Consider the following 21556-nt stretch of genomic DNA (forward strand, 5'->3'; position numbering starts at 1 on the left):
ATTCTGTTCAAAGTTCACATTTAATCAAGTTTGAGTTTCCTCATTGTGGGACAAATAAATGTTCTTTATCTTTAACTTGACAAAAAAGACTGACGAATAAGAATCACATTTGAACAAACCTAAACTACTGGGTTAGCAGAATAAGACATTTGTTTGTGGGGGAAATTTGTGCTTAAAGATTGTATTTGCTTTTATATAAATTGTGATTTTGATTAGGTTGTGATTAATCTTGCAGCCATATCTTAAATTGATTTGATGAGTCTACAAGGAACAAGAAATGTTTATTACATTTGTCTTTTTGCTGTGTCATGCTGTTTTAACAATCTTGACTTGCTTCACACACTCTGCCCTTTGTGCCCACTAGATGTCCTAGTTTAGCTGACACACAATTTCAAGTTTCTCTCCTTTTCCAGTCCGACTCTCCACCTCTATCTGCTTTTATGTTCTGTGTTATAATGTATTGATGACTTGCACTGTTCCTGGTTATTGCCATGCTGTTATTGATAGTAAATATAGCCGTTATGGCCACAATGCATTGTCTATGTGATGGGACGATTGAAATGTGTGATTGCGACACTTTTTGTATTCAGGTTTAGTGTCTGTCATTTCTGTGTTTTTCTGTGCCTGTCGAGCCTTATTGAATCCCAGATCGATACTCATGTTCTCCAATTAGCACATTGTGTTGAATAGAGAATGCAACATGCAAAAATCAATACGACCGGCTTAACAGAACTGAAAATGTTTTTTTAGCACTTGGCAATGGGATCTAGATTGTAAAAATTACATATATTCAAGAATATAATAATACATGTATGAACGACTGATGATTGCTTTAGCCCTTAAAAGTTTCCATCAGTCTCACATATACATGACAGTAACTAAAATACACACAAACAATACATCATTAAACCTGTCGCTGTGAGATCACTGAAAAACCAAAGAGGTGAAGGTGAAATGTAAAGACGTGGTCATGATTCAGTGAAACATAGTCCTTCTGTTTCCTTCCACTGCCCAAAGCATCTCTTTACAGTAAATTTAGCAGCAGCAGAAATTTGGAAAAATCAATAAGGACTGGAAGGGGAACAGAGGAAGTGATGTAAGTTTGCATTTTCATCTGATCTCTGACTTACCCATTATCCAAAATCAAAGACTGAACACAGAACAAATATCTTTAGTCTGGTACAAAGTTGTTGACTTATGTGCACAGTCTCAATTGTGTACATTAAGTTCATTCAATGTATATTTTTAATAGTTAGCTTTGAAGTCTGACATAAGTACATTACGCAAAAACAAAAATCTGCCCATTTTCCCACAGTTTGACAATTCTGGTGATGTTTATAATGTGACTTCCTGGTTGGACATGAGCAGTAGATGTGACATAGGTAGAGGTTATTTGTTGCATTCAGCTTCATGTGGGAAGGCCCAGTAAATATATTATGAGCTCATTTTTAAACAATAGCGATTCTATAATGTTGTTAAATCACATGAACTGTTAAAAAATCCATATACATTACAAAAAAATTCACCTGCTAATACTTTATTTTGATTGTTTAAACTGTCAAAACTGCAAACTGCAACTTGACTATGACACTATGATAATTATCTACCCCAGGGATTGTCCCACCACACAAAGTAATGCACTTCAATCAAATTATTGAATTGTTATTTGCCTTTATTGACTGCACATTTTATCTTATTTAAATCTACAGGTTTCAATATATCAGCCATACTATCACAGTAGCCAACAATGAACAATTTGCAGTGGAAATAAAGCAGAAAAGTATGTTAAGGGCATTTCCACAGTGTGAATTCCCCCTGGACCAGAGCTGGTGTCTTTGGTCTCATAAAGAATAAATGCATTTCCCTCTGCACCTTTCAAATATGATCTCACGAGACCAAACCTTAGTGTCCGTGACATCCACTGACTCGATCTGTCCTTTTCTACAGGTGAGGAAAGAATACCTTTAGTGTAGAGTACATTTTATATCTAAGCTTTATTTTCAATACTTTTATAATCTAAAACAGTATCTTAGGTTTACATGCAGTAGGATAGTAGTAGTAGTGAAGCTGGGATTATTACTTTATTTTTGAGGGATTGCATAATGTAGGTATAATAGTATAATTATATTATACTATATTATTAGAATAATTATTATGGCGCTTTTCCACATTCAAGGCATTCAAAGCAAAGCGCAATGCTATGTTGCTGCCCTTACAATTAGCAGTACTTGAGTAGTACTTTATTCGTCGATGTCCTTTTCTCCTCCTTTCCCTCTATCAAAATAGCATCTCGTCCATAAATAAACGTGTTTATACCAACAGGTCCGGCTCAGATTTCTCATTCTCCCACTCCCTATTCTGGTTCAATATTTTTCACTGTTTACTCTACAATGTCTGCAATAGGAGCTGCCTTCAATACAATACGCATTACACAGTTCTGCATAGTGTAGGTCCGGGGCGATCCTGTGGTAACTATGAGTGAGTAAGAATTACAGCACCCGGGGGTTAGGTTCCCTGTCACCTTGTGACACTTTGTGTTTTTTATTTACAAGGTTATCACTGTGACAGACGTCTCCATAATGAGGGGAGATACGGCATACTGTCAAAAACAAAAAAACGAGGAGATGAGGACACCTATGTACTAGAATTGACAAGTTGTTTTTCGGTAGAATCATATACAGGGCTGGATTTAAGAGAGGAAAACTTGAGATTTGGTTATTTTGGTAGCAAAGGTCTGGTGATACTCTCTGTGGGAGAGCGGCTGGGAGGGGCAGAGAGGCAGACGAACAGAAACGACGTGCTTTGCTTCTGGAAAATGCCTCTGCAAAAAGTCTGATTAATGGCAGTTTAACGTGCAAGGAGGGAATGCAGGTGGTTTGATGCTCAATAAATACAAACATTCATAAAAGTTTCATTTAATAAGACTATTATAGAATTATTGGAAAATGTAATGCTTAGTCATGCTCTGTTTCCATTTTGAGCTTTGGAAAATTACAAGGTTTACTTTATATGTTTGTATATCTGCGTTACAAAAGTGGAATTTCTATTTCTAAAAAGGTAGGTCTGTGCAATTTTGGGAGGAAAATTTCCGTTTATTTTTTTCCTGACAGGTATTGTGATTGTGATTAGATTTGTGATATTCAATTAAATTCAAAGTATGATAGTCTTTTGGTTGATTAACTGGTGGATGGAGTCGTCGCTCACACATTCTCTTCATCAAATGATTATTTTTTTGCCGGAATATATACATTTATAAGGCATGGATTGAGTTAGTTTGAGATTTCTGGAATTATGAGTTTGATCTGCTTTTTACAAATAAAAACACTGTTTACTAGTAGTTGCCTGTATAAATCATTATATGTGTGCCTAATAGCTTGGAGAGCTTTTACCATGCCCCCTTTTCAGTCCACTAACTAAATGAGGCTAGTTCATGTAGCCTCATTTAGAATACTTAAAAGACAAATATTATGCATCATTTGTGTCGTTATTGTCCTTCAAACGTGCTCTTGAGTACCTTTACTTTGATATCCCTTGATTTAGAGCTTTAAAAAAGGTATTTACAAAAACAAAAATGACTTCATGTCCCTCTAGCGTTTACCGCAACTGGAATTGACTCTCGGCTCCTGCTACTGGCAGCAAAGGGAATTACATAAGTGAGATGAACAAATGCCAACTTTCCTCCGACGTGCTAAAAATGCTCCGAACACATCTGACAAAGATTAATGTTCTTAATGCAATGTTTTTGATGAGGAAACAATCTTATGACTTTGCATAACTTGTATAATTAAAGTATCATAAAAACATTTCAGAACATATTTGTAGAAGTCTAAACAACAGAATTAGCACCATTTTAGTTCTTTCATTTTGACTCTACAATTACATTGTTGATTGTGACTATTTAATTCATTGTGATTAACTGTGCAACTCAAATATTTAAATATAAAATGTGGGCTGTACATTTTCTTCAGCCAACAAATGGTCTTCAACTAACATAAAGGTCAATATTCACTCTACCTTTTATTATGTCTTGACATGCTAAGATCGAGTCGAAATCCATCTCCATGAATATCATTAATATTCCCATAAACAAAAACGGCATCTTTAATAACCTTCTATTAGTTAAATCGGACTCTTTTGCCGTTACCGTGGAAACAGAATGAAGCAGATCCATGGAGGTAATGTCACATGTGTGGGAGGACATTTCTAACCCCCACGCTCGCCCCTTATCGCAGCCCACCTCACCTTCTCAGTGTGTCTGGATCCTCCCTCGCTCCCTCGCTCCCTCGCTCCCTCGCTCCCTCGCTCCCTCTGCCCTCTCGCTTCCGCCCTCGCCCCCTGCCTCCTCCCTCACTCTCTCACTCCCTCGCTCCCTCCCCCTCGCAACATTTGCTTCTTGACAACCACTGCCAAAGGACTACTACACAGAGCGGGCGTAAAGGCAGAGAAGAGTGAATAGAAACTTTTTTGGGCGTTTGGCATGATGGGGATAAGACCGCCCTGTGACACGATGTTGGACATATTCAAACTAGATCCTGAGACGATGCAGAAGTGAAGAAGTTGGACAAAGTTTTCTTGTTCAGGACAGTGGTGCCATCCTCCACCCCGGCTTGGTAGTGGATGGGCAATGACAAACTTTTATGCCCATCATGTTGTCTCTAGATGGGTTAGAGATGATCGCAGTGCTGGTGGTCATGGGTCTCTTCATCAAAGTCCTGGAGCAGTTTGGGATGTTTGAGCCAGTTGGTGGAGAAGGTAAAATTGTAAAGTTTCAATTCAGATTTTATTTCTACACTACCGGTACATGAGTTCATCTGCATTTTTAAAATTTTGTTTTCTCTGCGTCACAAATTGAAATTGGTGGTGGGGACTTTCTACAACTTCCTCTGCAGTCATTTTTATACAGCCAATCAACATCAGTTATTGGTGTGTGCCTGTGTCGTGGCTTCCTTTTCCAGTTCATCCGTGGGTCAGAATTATGGGTTGATTAGAACCGTTGCCATAGTGATTAACAATTTGACAACATAAGGAAAAAGTCTTCAAAATACGGCCCAAATCAGGTAAGTATAGTCTATATGGCAACATAGTGGTTCAGTATTTTATTTTTTTATGTATAATTTAAGCTTCCTACTGCTATTATTATAGAAGGAATTTCCCCTTGAATCACACACACACACACACACACACACACACAAGTAACTGTAGCTGTGCGCAGCCTCCCCCTGCCCCTGGGGGGGTGCTTTTACCCTGTGATCGATAACACTATGGACAGAGTGGGTCTGAGTGCAGCGTCGAGGCGCTGCCTCACTGAGGGAATGTCAGCCCCGCTCTCATTAGCCTGTAGCCTTACACTGCTCTGATATATGGAAAGAACTCACCTGATGTGATTTGACAAGGCCTCATTGTGTCGAGTAAAGTGCAGCAGATTGGATTTGGACAGTTTGAATGTTATAATGAGTTCTGAACTAACCACAATCAAAACAATTCAATCAATAAGAGCTGAAATAATGGAAGAATTTAGTTTTTACTGTAATTTGCGTGTGAAATATATAGAGTAATGTTTTGCACAAAAGGCTTGTAAAGGCATTTTACAAGGAAAAAGTACTGTTTCCAAAATGTTGGTAGCCTCTCAACAATATCGCAATAAATATCGCATCGTAAGATTTGGATATCATTACATCCCTGTTAATTGAGGTCCTTCCTCATGCTATTCATATACCACGAGTTTGTGACTTGAAAAGTTCGGCATAATATCGAGGCTATAAATACGATGAATAAACATGCAATTCACAGTTTCATTGCAAAGATGGACATCAGGAACATCAGTGGGACATCATTTAACACATATATTTTTACAGTCCCTCTTTTACACCATGAAATCCAGGGTTTAATGTCCAACGTCCTCACCAAATTCACCATCCCTCATTTGGCCTCTATCTTATCTGGATGACCCATGTTGTGTCTGCGCCAAGTCCGGACCACTTTACACTTCCTTATCTGGGCCTCCTTTGTGACAAAAAGAGATTGAATTCTTATCTTCCTGCAGATGGTGAAACTCTCTTAAACCTCATGAGTGTCTGTGGACTTAGTTTGAGCCTGATGACGTAATATTGACTGATGTCCATCTCATCTGATAAATTATTCAAGTATTAAAGCAGGCCTTATCCAAACCCTGTTTTAAATAACAAAGATGATGTGAGGGTTGATATGAGGAGGCAATTTTCTTTTAGTGCCAATAATTGGTATTTGGATGCTCTCACAAAAGCAAGGGCATGTTTAAATTTCCATTACACTGTTTGCATCAGTCTCTTCTGCATGCACTGTCTATTCTTTATGGAATGTGGCAGCCTTAAAATGTGTGTGCTTGTGTGTGTCTGTGTGCCAACTCCCCCATGAGTACTTAAGCTAATGAATTTTCTGTTTAATAGAGGAACTGACTTCAGAAGGCTGAACGTATTACACATAATTAAAAAACAGTTTTTAATTCAACTGTTTTTGACTTTTTTCCGGCTGGATTTGAGCGTTTTTCGTCGTGTTGTTGTGATGTGAGCTAGCTCCGAGCGAGCCCACCGCCGACGACACGCCGCTAAAGTACGGCGTGTCGTCGGTACACGTTTATATACACGTTTATATGAAGGAGGAACTTCACGAACGATCGGGACACGCACTGGAATCGCTTTAAATTAACTTGTTTTGACTTTATTCGGCTGGATTGAGTGTTTTCGTCGTGTCGTGGCGATGTGTCTTGGCTCTGAGTCCCCCGGCTCCGGCCCCGCGTTTACACAAAGGAGGAACTAATGAAACTGCGGAGAACAGTCGTCTTACCCGGAGATCGTCACGTTATCCCGGCGGACATCCTAAGGAAAACGCAACGAGGCAGACGGGCTGGACGTAAACTCCGAGAGAAGAGAGGAGGAAACAGGAAGTCGGTTCCCGCCGTAGTCATGGGTAACGTGAGGTCCCTTCAAAATAAAATGACGGAAATAGCGAGCCTCATGCGGTCCCAGAGGATTTATAGGGACAGCAGCGTCTTGATTTACAGAGACCTGGTTAACAGCAGAAATGCCAGACTCTATTGTAGGTTTGGACAATTTTCATCTGCTGCGGGCGGACAGAACGAGAGAATGCGGGAAGAAAAGAGGTGGAGGTCTGGCGGTGTATGTGAACACGAGCTGGTCCAAACCCGAACACTGCACAGTGAAGGAGCAGCTATGTAACAGGGATATTGAACTATTGGCTATTGGCATGAGGCCATATTATCTTCCCCGGGAGTTCTCACATGTGATTTTGATCGCAGTCTATGTGGCCCCGTCTGCCAATGCTGAAAATGCTTGTGAAGCACTGCTCTCCTGCACTTGTAGGCTGCAAACACAGCACCCACAGGCTCTCTTCCTTGTCTCTGGTGACTTTAACCACGCTTCTCCCTCTTCTGTTCTACCAACATACACCCAGTATGTTACCTGCCCCACCAGAAACAATAGAACATTGGACTTGTTTTTTGCCAACACCAAAGAGGCTTATTCTTCTTCCCCCCTCTCTCCCCTGGGCAGCTCAGACCACAACCTTGTACATCTGAGGCCTGTGTATGAACCCATCGTGCGCAGGCAGCCTGTGGTGTCCCGTGAGGTGAGGATGTGGTCTGCTGAGAGCGAGGAGGCTCTGAGGGACCGCTTCAGCACCACTGTCTGGACTGAGCTTTATGACCCACATGGGGAGGACATCAACACCATCACAGAGTGCATCACGGACTACATCAACTTCTGTTTTGAGAACATTGTTCCCTCCCGGACGGTGCGGTGTTTTCCAAACAACAAGCCATGGATTAATCGTGAACTGAAGGCTCTGCTGAAGGAGAAGAAGAGAGCCTTCAGGTCAGGGAACAAGGAGGAGCTGAGGACTGTGCAGAAGGAGCTGAGGAGGAAGATCAGGCAGGCTGAAGCCGGCTACAAGAGGAGGATGGAGGAGCAGCTGCAGCAGAAGAACATTCAGGGAGTGTGGAGGAGCCTGAAAACCATCTCGGGCTTCAAAATCCCCCCTGCCCAGACAGAGGGGGATCTACAGTGGGTGAATGATTTAAATGCTCACTTCTTGAGGTTTGATCGGTCACCCGCCCCTCCCCCTGCACAGCTGCATGCTCCCTCTTCCACAGCTGGACAATGCCCTGCATCTGTTCCTCTTCGCTTATCTGCCCCGGACCATCAGCTCCCCACTTCGCCTGGACTCACCCATCCCCCCAGCACACGGTCCCCCTGCCAACCACTGACTGTCACAACAGCACAGGTGAGGAGTGAGCTGAAGAGGATTAAAGTGAGGAAGGCAGCAGGACCTGACGGCATCAGCCCCAGGCTCCTTAAGTCCTGCGCAGATGAACTGTGTGGAGTTATGTAGCATGTCTTCAACATGAGCCTGAAGCTGAGGGTGGTACCACAGGTCTGGAAGACCTCCTGTTTGGTACCTGTGCCTAAGACACCGCGCCCCAAAGACCTCAACAGCTTCAGGCTCTCACGTCCCACCTGATGAAGACACTGGAGCGGCTAGTCCTGGACCACCTCCGCTCCACCGTGAACTCAGCCATGGACCCGCTGCAGTTTGCATATCGGTCTGGCATCGGAGTGGAGGACGCCGTCATCTCCCTGCTGCACCGCTCTCTCTCTCACCTGGAAAAGCCTGGCAGCTCTGTGAGGATTCTGTTCTTCGATCTTTCCAGCGCCTTCAACACCATCCAGCCGCTGCTCCTGAGGGACAAGCTGGAGACGGCTGGTGTGGAGTATGACCTGGCAGAGTGGATCCTGGACTACCTCACAGACCGACCCCAGTTTGTGAGAGCCCAGAACTGTGTGTCTGACACTCGGACCTGCAGTGTGGGGGCGCCCCAGGGCACTGTCCTCGCGCCCTTTCTCTTCACCCTTTACACTGCAGACTTCAGACATGACACGGACAGCTGTGTCCTGCAGAAGTTCTCTGACGACTCTGCCATCATCGGACTCATCACGGACGACGATGACGTGGAGTACAGAGGACTGGCGCAGGACTTTGTGGACTGGTGTCAGCGGAACCACCTCCTCATCAACGCGGGGAAGACCAAGGAGATGGTGGTGGATTTCCGCAGACGCCACCCCACTGCCCCCTCACCAGTGAACATCCAGGGACGGGACATTGAGAGAGTGGACTCATACAAGTACCTGGGTGTTCATCTGAACCACAAACTGGACTGGACTCATAACACAGACGCACTGTACAGGAAGAGCCAGAGTCGGCTCTACCTCCTGAGGAGACTCGGGTCTTTTGGAGTGACAGGGCCACTCCTGAAGACCTTCTACGACTCTGTGGTGGCATCAGCTCCTGTAGGTGTGGCCTGCTGGAGCAGCAGCATCACAGAGAGGGAGAGGAAGAGGCTGGACAGAGTCATCAAGAAGTCCAGCTCCGTCCTGGGCTGTGCTCTGGACTCGGTGCAGGAGGTGGGGGACAGGAGGGTCCTGGCTAGATTCACATCTATGCTGGACCATGAGTGTCACCCCCTGCAGGACACTCTCTCTGCTCTGGAGAGCAGCTTCAGTGAGAGACTGATCCACCCTCGCTGTGTGAAGGAAAGGTTTCGCAGGTCTTTCCTTCCTGCTGCTGTCAGACTCTACAACAAACACTGTTAGTCCTGAACACTCGCAATACTGACCTAACCATGTGCAATTCTGTCATATGTGCAATTGCTGTTGGAATTCATGTGCAATTCATGTGCAATTACTGTGAAATTCATGTGCAATCTATGTGCTGTCGTGACACATATTCATGTGCAATTACTGTCGTGATCACATGCAATGGTATTTATGTATTTATTTATTTATTTGTCTATGGGAGTTTTTTTTTAATTTATTTATAGGAGATCTTCTACTGAAAGTGTTTTTCAGACTTCCTATAAGTGATCTGTTCTTCTGTATCTACCTCTGTATCTTCCTGCGTTGCACCAATGAAATTTCTCCATGTGGGACAATAAAGGAATATCTTATCTTATCTTATAGTATGGCTCAGGACCAAGAGCTTATACTGTTTTACATAAGTTATTTATTTGTGCAGTGGGTGAGATTTTGTTAGATTTGTTCATAATGATTCACACATTATCTTCCAACACATCTTTGAGAGATAGATATGTTTAAAGAGGAAAGTTTTAACATGATTCTTGCATAACTGTTCTGAGTTGGAGTATTTCTCTTCTCTTTGGGAGTGAACTTTCCCAATCAAACACTTTTAAGGATGAGCAATCATCAGACAATATCTTTGCAATCCATGAGAAATTGCTTAAATGTGCTTGTAAATCACTTCATAGTTTGGAAGATTACACTGCAAGTATTTTAACAACTCTTTTTACAGCCTTTTTCAATAAATGACACACTCAATAGGTTCATGTCCTCGAATTTGATGTTAATATCTCAGACGGTGGGCAGAGCCCTGTGGAACTCTGTGGGAGATTTACTGTTTTAGAAATAATGATTCAACATAGAAATCCCTTTAACTGACTACAACCTCACATTTGGGCTTGAATAATCATATTCCTGCCACTACTGCAAAAAAAAAAAAAAAAAAAAAAAAAAAAACTTTTGTTTGTTTCTTCTGACAGAGAAGAGGTTGAACTTTTGCCAGTTTTTATATGGATAGGCAAATTCCACCATAGAATTCACACTTGACCTCATAGACTATTGAGTATATATATATATATATATATATATATATATATATATATATATATATATATATATAATCTCCTTGACAACACATATACAAACACATTTGCACAGTTCTGTGGGTGGCCTCCTCTCTTTACAGGACAGAATAGAGTAATGTGATGACAGTGGTGGCACTCTGCCATGTGCAGGGCTGTCATTGCACTCTTTGATTCCCACATACATTGAAGTGGTGTCTGACTTGATGGACTCCTCAATGTCATGGACATGCTTACTGTCAGATACTGCTGCTTCATCACTTCATCATTTTTAAATATAGTGTAAACCGCCATGTCAACTTATATATGATGAAGTGAGAGACGACACTATGAAGCTTCAGGACGCTTCAGTTGTTTTGCAGACATGCATCATTTGAACAGGGTATATCTTTTATTTAAGAATTAATAATAAAGAAATTGAATAAATAATCAAAGTACAGACTTTATGCCTTTTGTGTGTTATGTTGCGGTCCTTTCACATTTCTGTTGTATATTGAGATATTATTGTCAGTACCACCATGTGTAGTCTCAAGTCAGATTTGTTTGTGTGTGTGCTAGTTCAATGTCATGACAACTGAAAACGCAGATGTGAGATAAGGTCAAAGTCTTCAGAGGGGCTATTAAAACTACATTTGAAACTAATGAGCACACAAACATTAAAAGTACTTATATGACAAAATCAATATTGATGAGAAACTAAAATGCTTTATGTTTTCATCTTTTACTGTTAAGGAAGTGCGCTCAGAAGACTTCCACGTCCATTAGGAACAACATCAGTTTTCCTCTAAACAACGAGGCTCAGCATATTATTTTGTGGCTAAAAGGAAATTTGGCAAAGATCCGCCTTGTGTGTGTGTGTGTGTGTGTGTGTGTGTGACCTAAGTGCAGCTATAATGCTTTGGGAGTGAGAGAGCACACACACATCTAAAGTCTAATACTCTTCTAATTGTCCTTCAACAGAGGCCAGCTAATGGAGAGTACTATCTTTATAACAATATGAGGGCATAAACCTTTGTTCACATCACCAAGGGTTTAGTCTTTAGTTACTTTATGAAGATGGATGACTACTTTGCTGCGTTCATTATCCTTGCACATTCTAATGCATTTATCTCAGAGTTGAAAGTTTGATTGGGGCTCGCATCTTCAAGTGTAGTGTGCATTTTTATAACTTTCTTACTGTACGTAATCTGCCCTAGTCTATGAGCAATGACTGTTTGTGTGAACTCTGTCCTATCTTATGTTCTTTTTCAACCACAATTTTAAAGATTTAACTGTGTGTTTGTTTTATCTTTTATTTGTTAAACTACTCTTTTTTACACTCTTTTAAACGTACTGCTCTATAGAGTCCAAGCCAGTGTTACATCCACACATGTGTTAACTTAAACCTGTCACATCTGATCACATCTTCTATTTATGCACCTCATCATCTTAAAATACAAATACTTCAAAGGAGACATATTATGCTTTTTTCAAGCACTTATATTGTATTGATTCATTTTACATTTGTTCATTTTAATATTGATCTGAAACTGCTTAGTAATAGAAACAGGTCCATTGACTTCCTGTTCAAAACTACAGATCTTCATAGTGACGCACTGTGACAAGCAGCAGATTTTCTGGCGTACGTGTGCTGTGCCTCAACCACTCGACTTGGGGGATGTGGGCGGGGATAGGGGGTAGGTGAAAACGGAAACTTTCTGAACAGTCGAGCCTCAGTTGCAAGACAAAACAGGATGAACTCAAACATGCAGGAATCAATCTAAATACAACTTTGCGTAAACACATGATGAGGAAATGGTGTCATAACAAGATTAGAAACTCATTAAAGGTGATTCAGCATAATGCGGCCCCTTTAATGCCCCCAAAGTATCTCACTGTCCAAACTTAATGACAAGACCAGAAAAGGATCGCTCCAGTAAAACAAGCAGGTGCTGCTTTCTTCAAGTGCTAAAGGAGCTTTGTTCACAGTAATGAATGTGTGGCTCGTGTCCTGGTTGTCCTTGTGAGGGCTCGGCCTGATGAGTATCCAGCCTGAAGAGGAGAGGCCGGGGCACTGGGGGATAAAACCAGAGATACTTAATACACGCTCCCCAATCTCACGCCATCATCTTTGGTTTCACGCTCGTCTCCACTTGAAAGCAGCAGCCGAGTGTGTTTCTATGTTGGTGTGTGCATGAAACAGCTGGTGGTCTGTGAAAGAGGCATCTGGCATCTGTTTGCAAAGAGAGGACAACATTGAGTTAAAATGCTCACTTAAGCTTAATAAATGGTGAGATGCATCGCTCTTTGTTTAGCACTTTCCCGGGGTGCAATCTTATATAAAGGTGTGATGATCATGTCAGTAAACATTATGTGACCTATGTCTTAATGAGTGTTTACACCCATTTATTTGTTGATATCTTTCATTTATTGACTGATGATTAAGCAGGTATATTTAGTGAATGTCAAGTAAATTAGGAGAATTAATCTTATGTAATTGACAGACTTGTCTGTGGTGTACGTGGAAATTGCTTGATCTGTGTTTGTGCTGTCAAACATAAGGACAGACAGTTTTATAGGTCAAGGACTTACCGCCTGTTTATTTCTTTATGATTTATTTCCATAGTATCAAAGGTAACACTGCTAAAATGAGTGAACCTGAGTCCTGCTGTTGACCCTTTAAAATACGATGTCATGTGATTTTTTCAAATTTCAGAACGGAGGCAAAATGAAGTTGACCATTTTTCAGTGCAGAAATCCAATCTAAATACAGGTGGTTGTAAAGCCTTTATAACAAAAATAATTGAATTGAATTTCAATTGTGGAAATGTCACTTAAACATGGCTTTTGGATGGAAAAATAAATAGTATTTTCTATCCTCAAATTTGTATTTCAAAAAAGTGAAGTTTGTGGTAAAATGTGTAATATAGGTGTAGATAAAAAAAAAAAAAAAACGATTACTGTAAGTATTTGTTCAGTAAGAGCTAAGAATCTGAACTTTGCTTTCCTGACAAATGCTAAGTGTCAATAATATCAAACTCTCTGATATCACTCAATTACATGTCGCTGAATGGTTTTCATATTTGTCATATTCTGAGGTTGATACCAGTTTCTCAACAGAATCTTTTGCCTCCATTCCAGATTTTAGAATGTATTCCTTTACAGACTTTTAAAGAGTCTATGCTTTCGAGAGTTGCCATTAGCAATTAAGCAGTTCAAATCAAAGTATGACATCATTTGAATGGGGGAAGGCCTCACAGGGTCCTTCAAATCATACGACAAAGTCTGAGGAATAAAGTCTGGCGGTAATGCAACACTTGGATGCCAACCGCCATAAAACAACAACAACAACAACAACAACATCATAAAATCATCATCATCCTCATTTGCCTGAAACACATGAAAAGTAGATGTGCTTTGGTAATTATTATTATCCGTGGTCATTTGTGTACAACCATCTCTGATAACTTCAGCTTCTATTTGCGTTTGAAGTGCCTCTTTCTTCCTCTCTTCATTATCGACCGGTTCAGGATGTTTACCTGATTTGACTCCTGAAGGATACGGCAGAGCAGAGTGTTTGTGATTAGATGGGGGAAAAGAGGTTGGGAGAATGTTGCTTCTGGACAATACAAACTGAATTTGGATTGACATCTTTACACCCATTTGCCTCAAAAAGGATCTTTAAAAATACCTCTTAGCAGTGTTGGGAAGTAACTGTATATATGGTATGGTATGCATACTGAAAATACTTAATTTACTGGTATTCAGAACTTTATGAAAGAGTAATGTATCAAAGGAATACATTGCAGTATTTGATCGTGCAAGTTAGATTTCAAACTGTGCAAAATTAGCAAGACAAATAGAAAATACTGCTCGTGGGGTGATTGCATGTTATTCCTTCTCAAATCTGTGATAAATGCATAACAGATGGTGCAACAAACAAAGCTCTTTTAATCCATCATGTTTTTACGCTATAATATAATGCAACTTAAAGTGAAAGTCATGTTTTTACACTATAATATAATGCAACATAAAGTGAAAGTCATGTTTTTACACTATAATATAATGCAACTTAAAGTGAAAGTCATGTTTTTACGCTATAATATTATGCAACTTAAAGTGAAAGTCATGTTTTTACACTATAATATAATGCAACTTAAAGTGAAAGTCATGTTTTTACGCTATAATATTATGCAACTTAAAGTGAAAGTCATGTTTTTACGCTATAATATGCAACTTAAAGTAAAAGTCATGTTTTTACTCTATAATATAAAGCAACTTAAAGTAAAAGTCATGTTTTTACACTATAATATAATGCAACTTAAAGTAAAAGTCGTGTTTTTACACTATTATATAATGCAACTTAAAGTGAAAGTCGTGTTTTTACACTATTATATAATACAACTTAAAGTAAAAGTTGTGTTTTTACACTATAATATAATGCAACTTAAAGTAAAAGTCGTGTTTTTACACTATTATATAATGCAACTTAAAGTGAAAGTCGTGTTTTTACACTATTATATAATGCAACTTAAAGTGAAAGTCGTGTTTTTACACTATTATATAATACAACTTAAAGTAAAAGTTGTGTTTTTACACTATAATATAATGCAACTTAAAGTGAAAGTCGTGTTTTACACTATTATATAATACAACTTAAAGTAAAAGTCGTGTTTTTACACTATTATATAATGCAACTTAAAGTGAAAGTATTCAGACGACAGAACTCTGATTGAACCATGTAACAGAATACATCACAAAATGTGAATGCAGTTTTATCAGTTTTGGGAAGAATACTTGTACAGAATACTGAATACCTGCATAAAATGTGTTTTGTTATGTATGTATTATATGGTCCAATCAGAGTACTGTGTCCTGAATACATAGCACATGTTCACGTTGCATTATTCTGTACTGTGAATAATAATACTCTTAATTAAAACTGCTTTTTGTTTCACCATTTGTTATGCATTTGTTTAATAAGATACAAGAGCCTTAATCACAAATTAGAGAATGAAAAACGGCACACACTCACTTTAAGAGCTGCGTTTTTCTTGTTCTCACTAATCCAGTGCCGTTTGAAGCCTGAATTGTGTGCTCAAATATTGTAATGTATTCCTCTAATTTTAGAAAAGTAACTGTATTCCGAATACCACCAAATGAAAGAGTAACTGTACCAGAAAACAGTTACTCAACATTAACATCGTGAAAATGTATTTTTTAGCTACTTCTCTCTGAGTTTCAGTCAGTAGTCTGTAAGTAAATACAGTTTAATTCATTCATGTTCTCTCCACACTGTCTCTCGGTGGCCATGTGCTACATATCTGATGCAGCCACCATAACGTCAATAAAGCCGCGTTATATAACTCCAAACAAGCTGCACAACATCATCTTCTCTGTTAATGGCTTGTGCTCCGTCATTACTCTCCCACTGTTAGACCTGTCGCTGGACTTGAATTTCAATGAAGGACACTAGGAAAAGAGAACACAAGCTGGAGGTGCATTTGTGAACAGCACTGCACGCGCCCTGAGCTACACTGCCCTCTACAGGCCAGAATGGTAAACTCATCAACAAACACTGTTCTCTCCCATAACTTTTCACACTGACTTCTGGCATGAGGCTTGCGTTTAAAAGACAGATTGTGGAACTGCGTTGTTTGTCAGACGCCGTACATTAGCTGCTCCCTGTAAAGTAAAAAAGAAAAAAAAAAAAAAATACAACAAATCCTCTTTAATTTTCTTCTCTTTTTTCCCTGTATTAAAAATATCCCAAACTAATGATCTATGCAAATGGGTTCTTCTTTCGCGTACCTAATTTGAAACACACTAGCCAATTTTGAGCACCATTTGTCAGTGACCTCCGCTGGGTCTCCTTCACACAGACACCCCCATCTCCTCCCCCTGCCTCAGACATTTTAATCAGTTTTGAGAGGAATAATTGCTCAGGTAGACGTCTAAATATGGCGGTATTTCAATTAGTCGGGGACCGGTGTCTGGCTGTAGGCGAAATCTGCCACACACAGACCGCTAAGAACGAGGAAGCTAACGTTTTATTGTACGTGAGTGAAAACTAGAGCGGATCGGATGTTTGTTGTTTGTTTTGAAGGCATATTATGTGTAAGTGTGTAGTTTGCCTCCAGTGTTTGCGTGAAATGTTTACAATGAACACATATATCTCTTTGTTTTTACGAGATGATCACACACTAATGGTGGAAAAGGTGTGGTTTAAAGTGCCCTTTGTCCTGATGGTTTGCAGGAAACAGAAAAACAAAACGTTTCTGTGATACAAAGCCCTTTTTCTGGACAGGCACTAAAATAAATCTCAAATTTCCTCTTAAAGTATGACGCACCATGAACAGATACTTTGATGTGTTTTGCGCTACAATTTCTCAATACGTTTTTCAGTCTGTGCTGCATTCAAACTAGCAACAATACAATTCGTATCACAAAGTCCAGGCTCATTTATCTTTAGCATTCAGACGTATTGTTGTACCCAATATGTCTAGACACACTTTGCCCCGGTCACTATTTTAAGGATTCAGACGTGACAGAGTAACCTGAAAACCTCCTTGCCTTTAATTTAAACGTCACAGTGGGGTCAGAGTTCAGTTCATCGCCGTAACCTAGTCTTGAAGTCACAGTTCTGTTGATTCGGTTGATTTTTCTTTTTGAATGAGCGAGACATTTGCGTTTTGATTGACACATAGAGGCTACGACTCGTGCAGCCTGGATCTTTCACACTTTGATCCCAGGTTTGAGGGTTTAGTGGCCTGAATATGTCATGTCACAAGTGTATTTGAGTCATTCAGGTCTGATTTTATACTGCACCCGCCAAAATGTTCAAAGCAGTTTGCAGTATCGCATCGTGTTCACATGTTAGCCTCTTGGATTTGGATGGAAAAAGCTGTGCTAATGTCAGGCAGAGCCAAAAGTAACATAAAAGATGACTGTATGTGATGTACAGACTTGTTTTGAAATGAATGCGGTTCTTGAATATTTCAGTAATCGCTCAAATGCCAAATAAATGCCATTGGACATGTCTAAAATGTGTGCTGTGACCTAAATCGAAACACTTTTGCATTTCTTCCAAACCTAATCATTGCTATAGTTGTCTGTTCAATGAAATACTTCAAACAGTGTTAAGTGCACATAACCGGTTAGATTATACATGATTCCACTGAAACATAATGTCATGTTTATATTTAGAATTGTATTAAAATGTGTGTATTTTTCCCCAGTTTGACAATTTTGGTGAAGTTTATAATGTTACTTCCTGGTTGGATGTGAGCTGCAGGTGTGACACAGGTAATTTCACAACTGTTACCTAGCAACCATATGGTAACCAAGGGCTAAACTCCATTTAAATTACACAATAGCTATGATTTGACTAATAAGATTACCCAATAACCTCATTTATGACTGTTTAAATGGTCAGTTGCTTGTAAATTGTCTGCGCCACTCGACTGACTATGATACATATTTGCCAAGCAATGTAATCATTTAAAGAAACAATGAGAAGCACAGCTCACACCATTAATCAGGAGCTGTAACTCTGTTTGGATGACATGTTCTCACTTATTGAGACAAACGGCACCTCACTTCATCATGATTACTTATGAGTCTGACTAATGCATTTATGTTCAGAGTTCAGACACGTGCGCTGTTGCCTTGGCATTATAAACATACTCTATAAACTGTATTTACAAAGTTTACAAGGTACTGGTACTATGCAGTGGTGTACTCAATTACTCAATGTGGTACTTGAGTAAAAGTACAGATACAGAGCAAAAAAAAAAACTACTTAAGTAAAGGTTTTGAAGAACCTGTTCAAAAAAGTATTTAACAGGTAAATTCAAATCCGGTTGCTGAACAGAAACACCTTTGATTGATTACGGGGGGATTCATTTATATGAGCGTTTGTGATGGATGTAGTCGCCTCACTCACCACTCTGAGCCCAGTGGCCTTCACTGACGGCCAGACCTTACACCTGACCTTACCTTACCTTACCTTAGATGCTGCTGGTGTACCAGGCCCTTCTTGGCATGGTTCATTTTTATTCATCTTCACTTCAGAGAACCACGAGCCACTACTCTTTACGTGCAAATAACATTTATCCCTTGAATGTCCCTTTATATTCAACCTGAGCTGGGAAAACAAGCTCTTCATTATTCCCTGAAATTGCTCTTTTAGCTGGGGTGAACGTGCCAGTGATCTTATGTGCAGCTGAGCTCTCACGCTCCACACTGTTGGCTTTGCTGCTCAGACGGCGCATGTAAAAGACAGATTTTCCTTGTGGCGTTGAGTCTGCGTTGAGCGCATTAGTTACACTCATGGGACTCTGCCACATCTGGAGTGTGTCCACCGGAGCTGTTGGGTCACATGTCGTCACGGCTCCCGTCTGCTACTCTTCATTTTTGTAACTATATTTGTCAAGATATTTCAATATCACTTGTATCATTGCTTGTATATCAGTGCAATCCAACTTTTTACATACATCACATATTTTCTATCGTGGCATTATATTCATGAGTTTCAGCTTTTCGCCCAAAGATGTAACATGGTAGTTTGAAGTATTCATTGCGAAGCCAACAGTGCAACTTTTTCATCACTCTGAAACTCATGGGAAAAAACAACTTGTTACTCAATATTCAGTATTTAAAATGTACTCTTTCAAAACGTTTAAGCAAAAGGTTTAAGCAATTCAAACTTTTAATCAAACTTTTAAGCAATTCATAACTCTATTTATTAACTTCATTATTAAATTATGGAGGTTTTGAGACATCTAGCTGAATCATTATCATATTTATTGTTTGTTTAATTCTCTTTATAAATTAGCTTAATTATATCTGAAATTCATAATATTCGTAATCTTTCAATAGCATGAGTAATAGATTAGGGATAAATTATTTAATATTATTTATTTTAAACTCTTGCCATGAAACTCTCTTCAACCAACTTATCATCTTAGTAGTGCTGGCTTAATAATAATATTTTTCCCCCCAGACCACTTCCCTTCGCTACTTTTTCTTTCATCCAAACTTGCCTCCATCCTTTCTCTCTCTCCTTCCTACTCCATTCATCACTCGTGTTGCGTTCACAGTCAGTGTTATTCCCATTTCTCATCCGTCTTTTGCACTTCCCCATAACTCCACCTCTCTCTCACTACGGTACTCCTCTCCTTTCAGTCAGTCCCATCCCTGACCCAATTATATCCTGGGAGGGGATGCGCCCGCGTGGTGGAGTAACGAGGCAAAACGTGCAAAGGTGACAATGACACGGGAGGCGCGGCGAGGACAGTTAGTTTGACTGTGACTCGGAGTGGATGGGAGTCGTGGAAAAGAAAACACCCAACAACTGCCACGGAGCTGCCAGGACGAGGCTCGCTTCAGGTCCCAACTTTTACCTGTAACTTAAACAACGTGTGACAGCGAAAGGAGGCGGACATCAATGGTGGGGGAGATTGTGGAGGGGGAGGAAAGGAGAGGAGCGGAGCGGACCATGCAGGCGACACTTCTGCTTCCACGCAGTGAAGATGGAGATACAACAGGAATAACAATGTCCCGAGCGGTAGCGGATGGAAGCAGCTGAAGGCGGGCTGCAGTCCCGGGTGTGGAGCGTTTTTTTTTTACCTGAGGACAAGGCTCCCGTTTAAGGATGCCTCTGTTCTCCCAGGAAAAATGGGAAGTGGAGGGGCTGCAGACTATAGGCATCCTCTTGGTCGTGTGCAGCTCGCTAAAACTTATGCACTTTCTGGGGCTTATCGATCTGTCCGTGGAAGGTAAGAGAAAAGAGAGACGTCGAAATGATTCGTCAAGCAGCAAAAGTGGTTGTTTGTGTGTGTTTTTGCTCGGCCTGATTTCGTCACTGTCGTTTTTGTCACGTCTATTTATGGATTTCTGAAGTGGCACGTCATTTTTGGATCAAGCTCTGCTCTCCACAATCCAGGAATTTCATACTATTTTTGTTTTTTTGTTTTGCTCATTCATCCAGGAAAAGGGCGCTTTTCAAACCACTACAGACAGTTGTGTAGTAATAATTCTCCCCGAGGAATTGTGGGAAGTGTGGCTGAATACACATGCTGACGTCAGATGTGTTATATTTGCGGCCAGATGATGAGAATGGTCCGTTTTTGTTCTGCACATGATCTGCACAAGAACTTTGAGGAGTTTGGTTCATTTAAGGTTGTACAATTTGAAAGCCATAAAGAATAATCTGGAATTGAACGTCAAATTGTTGTTTTTTTACTGGCCAGATGTGCAAAACCTTCACAGAGATGCGTTCAAAATAGTAAATAAAATGCTGGATTATCTCTAGTACATTAATGTATTCAACACTATATACTAGTGTCAGAATACTTTTGAATGAACATTAAGAAAATAGTATCTTAAAATCTCTATTATTCTACCTCGGCACAACTGTAATATCAGTAAGATCAGTATCAAGTCGTCTTGGTGTGTCTGTGTAACCTTAAAACTATGGCTACACAATATTAGAAATGACTGATATGGCTGTTAAATACTGCGATATAGAGAATATTGCCATAATATGAATGTACTTTTAGTTAAAAACAAATCTATTCATGCCTTTTAATGTTTCCGTCAAATCTAGACATTTTTTCTTTTAAAAACAGAACATTTCTATCAGATGGATTATTTGCCATTGCAATATATTCAGTTTGTTGTGCAATTCTGAATATATATGAATCCATGTATCATTTGTTTACTTATATTGGGACTGAGATCAGTGACAGCTTTTTGCATGTGACCAAAAACTAAAACTTACTAACCTAACTGATATTAGCAATGCACACATGATGACATAGAAATGATAGATGTTTGTCAGTCTTACAAGAAATAAGGTTCTCCCAC

At 39.9% G+C, this 21556-nt stretch overlaps 1 protein-coding gene across 4 annotated transcripts in view; it reads left to right on the forward strand.

Annotated features, from left to right (window-relative positions):
- LOC140351150 (A-type potassium channel modulatory protein KCNIP2) overlaps positions 1-21556 on the forward strand; it is a 95766-nt gene that overhangs the window by 68089 nt on the left and 6121 nt on the right. The window contains exon 1 of one of the 4 annotated variants that reach the window (XM_072436865.1): positions 4475-4752. The exons of 2 other annotated variants lie outside the window; for them this stretch is intronic. In XM_072436865.1, the coding sequence (XP_072292966.1) occupies positions 4638-4752 (115 nt within the window). In that variant the 5' untranslated portion in view covers positions 4475-4637. Of the gene's footprint in view, positions 1-4474; positions 4753-20163; positions 20467-21556 lie in introns of those variants that run through there. One more of the 4 variants, XM_072436863.1, reaches the window with a different exon arrangement.

Source organism: Eucyclogobius newberryi, unplaced genomic scaffold (genome assembly GCF_026437365.1).
Source record: "Eucyclogobius newberryi isolate DKJ021-1_F unplaced genomic scaffold, fEucNew1.0.hap1 SCAF_8, whole genome shotgun sequence".
NCBI lineage: Eukaryota > Metazoa > Chordata > Actinopteri > Gobiiformes > Gobiidae > Eucyclogobius > Eucyclogobius newberryi.